The sequence below is a fragment of the Mastomys coucha genome, unplaced genomic scaffold (genome assembly GCF_008632895.1).
Source record: "Mastomys coucha isolate ucsf_1 unplaced genomic scaffold, UCSF_Mcou_1 pScaffold16, whole genome shotgun sequence".
Taxonomy (NCBI): domain Eukaryota; kingdom Metazoa; phylum Chordata; class Mammalia; order Rodentia; family Muridae; genus Mastomys; species Mastomys coucha.
In genome coordinates this window covers 36286044-36291426 of record NW_022196898.1, presented here as the reverse complement: position 1 = coordinate 36291426, position 5383 = coordinate 36286044, and the positions used below count along the sequence as shown (strand labels likewise).

The following is a 5383-nucleotide window of genomic DNA, read 5'->3' as shown; positions in this document are numbered from 1 at the left end:
TTTATATTGAGAAAAATGTATTTTCACTATTGCTGTAGATGAGCATCTACATAACACTGTTAAATTGAATGTTGTTTTATATCAAACAACTTTTATAATACTTATTTGTGTTGTTATAATATTTTATAAATTTTAAGGAATATGACAAAAAAGATATTGTAGGTATTGAAGGGGGGGTCTCTGGGAGGAGCAGTGGTACAAAAGGGGAACAAGAATCTGATTCAATTCAATTTACTTAAAATATGTTTTTAAATGTTAACAAATTCAGATAAATTGAAATCATGTAACTTTTCTCATCATAATGCAATAAAAGTTAAAAAAGAAAAAGAAAAAGAAAAAAAATTCACAGAACTCTTTCCAGTTAGGTTATCCTAGTATCTTAAAACATAATGAAAGCTCTATAATAATTATGAAATTAATATTTATAAAGTATGATGAATAATAGAGTTGATTTGTATTTCAAAAAAATGATACTGACCTTTAGGCATCAATCTAAGAAAATAAAATCAACATACCAAGAAATACCTGAACACTGTGTTTATTATAGCATAATTCACAACAGTAGCTCAGATATGCAAGCAACCCATTTACACTAGGAGGTGGTCAAGCTGTGGACAAAATATCCCCTTCTAAAGGCATACTCCAACGACCTTCTATCTCTGGCTAGTTCCCAACTGCTGAAGTTTCTACCATCTCCCAGTAGTTGATTCACCAGTGATTCATCCACTCATAAGGGCTGAGGGATCAAACCACGTGGTGCAGTCACATCCCTAAGGCTCTACCTGAGAATATTGTTGCATTAGACACCAGACTTTAAACATGGGGATTTTGGGTAGACATCTAGAACTCCACAGGTAACATTTGAGGGCCGCAGGAAACCACTCTGCTACTTTCTCTGAGAGGAAGCAGAGTAGTGAAGTGTTATTGTTACAATCACTTCACTAGTTACAAAGTTTAAAAAGCATTTAAACAATTGTATTTTCTCCCCAGCCTCCAAAACATTCCCTCTCAAATGATCCTCATGTTGTCACATCTTCAGTGTTGCTCACAGACCAGCTGCGCCTTACTCCTTACTCATGGCCTGTATAGTTGGCCACTCTGGCAGGCCCAAGAGTTGCAGGCAGGCTAGGGAGAGGCAGTTAAGAACCATCACCAAGGAGTGGACAGTGAGCAGAGGGCAACTGGAAACGTCAGCAGGAGGGGAGCTCTGCAGCTCATATCTTGAGGTGATTATGGGGTCTTGTAACCCTGAGATCAAGATAGGAACACAATGTTCAGATTCCTGATAGGTTGAGGGAGAGTTGGCTAAAGCCCATAGCCAGATTTGTAACCACTGGGAGAATCAAGGCTCAACTGAACAAGCAGGCTTACGCATCCAAGTCCGGGGTTACTATTCTGTAAAAAGAAGAGGAGAATGTAGTGAGGGCAAAGTTAGAACCTCTTGAAAGGTTAGTTCCACTCAAGCTAAGCTGGTCAAGAGGACAGATCAAGGGCTAGAATAGGAAAGAGCTAAGCCTCATGTGTAACTCTTTCCACCATGATATGAGACAGGTCAAAAGCTGGAGTTATACTTCAAAGGTACAACAGCTATGTCCCCTGTGAGTCACGAACAGTACAGGTCGCCTTCTGCATTGATGGACGACTGGGGCCAGCATCTGCAAGGATGCCCAAAACCATGGGTGCAGCAAAGTCTTCCCTACAGTTGTACAAAGCCAAAGCACATCCTTCTATATGCTTTAAATCATGTCTAGGTTGCTTATAACACTGAATGTAATACAACTACTGTATAAATAGCTATCACACTGCATTATTAAGGGAATTCTTCATGTTCACTACAGGTATAGCGTTGCTTCTCAGATACTTCTGAATCCATAAATGCAGAATGCAGGGGGAAAGATGGTTAACTCTATCCATGTCCTATCCTTATGCACTCGCAAAAACCTTTGAGGTCAATTTGAACAAGAATCTTGTTGTCTGAATTTCAGAGGTTTTTGGAGAGTGCGCAGTTCATTGTGGCCAAATCTATTGTTTTCTGGGCATTAACTGTTCCCTCACCTTTTTTGTTAAAATCAGCTCTCAGCTCACTTTAGAGTTAGTCACTTAAAGTAAGGAGCTCTGTACAGCCACCTCCTACTCCTAATTCCACAGCTGGGCTACAGCTCGACAGCTAGAATCAGGGGTAACACTGACTTCCTCTCACACTGGTCTTCCTCCTTTGCTCCTGGGAGCCAATGGTTCAGGGTTGGCATCCTGTACTTGTTAGCAAGATGCTCTCAGACATTCTTAAAGGAACTTTCTGCCAGCCCCAGGACTCCCCTATATCCACTCTAGAAATAAGGTTTAGGAAGTAGCAACAGTGTGGTCAAGCTGCCTTCTACAGTCAGCTCAAATTTAGGGCTTGAAGGTCGGGGAGTCACGTCAGAGAACTAATCTGGGACTGAAAGCAAAGACCAATCAATTTAGTTCTGCTGTATGATTTAAAAGTCGTTTTCATGGTTTGGAAAACTCTACATTGACTGACTTTTCTGATGTTTACTAGAAGGACATGAATCCTCCTGTTCTCATGTTCAACGGCTTTCTTATAAAAACAAAAAAACAAAAACCATATCCTTGCCCATTACCAATCTCTGCCCCACCTTAAAGAAACACAAAACTACTGCTAGGACCCTGGGTCCTGACCCTCGAGGCTCATACAGAGCAGGTAAAGACTATACTGACTCTACCGCCCAGAAGGAATTCCCATGACCCGCAGAGTGCCACTCCCTTTCTTCTGACTTGGAAGTGCAACCTTAGCAGGTCAGTAGGATGTACCTGAGCAGATCAGCCCCACATCTTCCTCATGGGTACAGTCGTGGTACCCCCACAGCCTGTGCCGGCAGAACTCCAGAGAGAGCTCCTTCCCTGAGCAAGCGACGTCATCCAGCCAGATGTGGCCTGCCCCAGGCCCGTAGCTTTTGCGGGCTTTGGGGGATGGAGAGAGGGGCTTCCCACAGCCCAGTTGCTTACAGACCACCTGGTCCTCCTTTTCTCCCCAGCTGTCATCACAGACAGAGCCCCAGGAACCCTTGTGCAGCACCTCCAACCTCCCAGAGCAGGAGGTGTCTCCCCCAACCAGCCTCAGCTCAAAGGGATCTGCAGGATGCAGGAGGAAGGTGGTGACATAAGAGACGAAAGGAAAAGAGAAAAAAAAAATAAGATTATTTCTGTGATCACCAATGCTCTGCCAACACATTTGAAGTTCTCCATGTGTTTTAGTGACAGTTGCTCCTTCCCTAAGACTTCATCTATTTCCAATCCCCATGGCTAGGCCTGTTTTCCTGACTAGAATACTTTCATTTTATTTTTTAAATATAATATCTACATATCTTTTTATTTGTAAATATATATTATTTAGAGATATATAATAAATTTCAAGTGGTTACTAAAGGCTGAATAACTCAGAAGTTATACCCTATTTACAGCATTCTGTATCATAGTTCATAGTATGATTGCACATTACAGAATTTTTAAATGTTTCCCTCTACAAAGGGAGTTATTCTTAAGAGAATTGGCAATCAATACAAATATTTAAATTTGCAATGGCCTTTCAATGCGTGAGTAGTTCTTTGTAAGCATTGTTTGCCTGGGTTTCCATTTAACCACACTTATGAATAAACCTAAGTTTGGGATGCAGGATCATTATCTGCCATTACCTTCGCATTCTATCCATGTGTCCTCCCCATGGGTACAGTTGTTCTCCAAACGACTAAAAGGGCAGTCCTGAAGGTTTGCTTCTTGTCCAGAACATGACATCTTGCCCATCCAGATAGGTCCTTTGCCCTGAGTACTCTTGTTGCAGCATGTGTGGGTCAGAAGTGCCCGCCCGCACCCCAGCTGCCTGCACACTGCCTTTGAAGCCTTTAAGTTCCAGCCTGCTTTACACACAGTGCTCCACTGGGCCTGGTGGAGCACCTCCACTCGACCCTGGCAGCTCCCTGAGCCATCTACTAGACGTACAGTCTCTGGAACGAAGAGGAGGTCACTGTCTGGGTCTGGAAAGAAAGGCAGAGGTAACATCTGTTCCATGCCAGAACACGGTCTTTTGGAAAAGAGAGTTTGATTACACATGGCTCAGTTCTTGGCTGTTAGAGTTGTAAGCACCACATAGTACATGGTGGTTAAGGGAATGATGTGATGGCTTCCCAGTCCCCACAGGAATCATACTCACTTCTGTAGCAATTTAGTTTTTCTTATCTTTTTGTTTTGTTTTGTTGGGAGCAACCTGTCTGAATGTTAACTGCTCTATCAGCCATAATTGCTTATTGGCACAAAAGTCCTGGCCTCAATGGGAAAGTACTGACTCAGTTGAGAACAAATGGCTATTAATCTTGCTGATAAGTATCTAACAACTCAGTTTGTTATGAGAACATCTGCTATAGATCTCACAGTGGTCTGAATGTTAGCTACCTTGTCAGAACAAAATAGTTATGGATCATATAGACAGGTACCTAGCAACCTGAACTTTTCACCTAGCCAATTTCCTGGTCCTGAGAGCACCCGCACTCCCCAAAGACAAAGCGACCCTACTCCCTCCCCTTCCCCCATCCTTCTTGTACAAGTATATAACCTGAGTGAGAAAAATTAAAATTTGTCAGCTTGATCAGACTCCTTGTCTTGCTGTCCTTCTTTCACATCCCTTGTCTCTCTTTCTTTTCCAGGTGACCCACCCAGTCCCTGCTCGATTGCCCCTGGGGCCAGGGCAGTTTGTTTGTTTGTTTGTTTGTTTGTTTGTGGCAAGGTTTTTCTGTGCCTTGGATGTCCTGGAACTCATTCTGTATACCAGGCTGGCCTTGAGTTCACAGAGATCTGGGACTAACGGCGTGAACCACTACAGCCCAGCACATTTTAGTTTTTCAAATTATTTTCATATTCAACTTCTAATTTCTCCTCACAAGAGACAGTTAAAGGCAGTTAAAATGTATATCATATATTTTATATATCATATATATCACAAAAGCACTTATTAAACTTCATGAGCTCTCCTATAACTCCATCTCAGCTCCACACAGACTCAAGAACAGGTAACAGGTAAAGGATGGTGTTGCCGTCATTCATTGTAGCACTGTGTGAAAGTCCACAGCAGGAACCAAAGACTAGCAAAATGGCCACCTGGGGCATAGGATACTAGAAGATGGCCCTTGAGCCTCCTATACTTACTCTCACACTGTGCCCCAGCATCTTCTTCATGCGAGCAATCAGAAACTTCGCCATGTAGCATACACTGAGCCAACGTGTCTTCCATCCCACTGCATTCAAACCCTTGAATAAGAACTCTTTGTTCTTCAGATGCTGGTGGCTGATATGATGCACCACGTGGGGTGTGGATAGCTGCTCCACAATTGAG

General features: G+C 42.7%; 1 protein-coding gene across 1 annotated transcript in view; it reads right to left on the bottom strand.

Moving 5' to 3' along the window:
- Window positions 1-512: 512 nt before the first annotated feature.
- The window catches only part of Cd5l (CD5 molecule like), a 12860-nt gene continuing 7989 nt past the window's right edge, over window positions 513-5383 (bottom strand). Inside the window, exons 5-7 of the mRNA XM_031376041.1 lie at window positions 3693-4031; window positions 2812-3132; window positions 513-1395 (exon numbers count right to left, since the gene is read on the bottom strand). Coding sequence (XP_031231901.1) covers window positions 1391-1395; window positions 2812-3132; window positions 3693-4031 — 665 coding nt within the window. The 3' untranslated portion in view covers window positions 513-1390. The remainder of the gene's footprint in view (window positions 1396-2811; window positions 3133-3692; window positions 4032-5383) is intronic.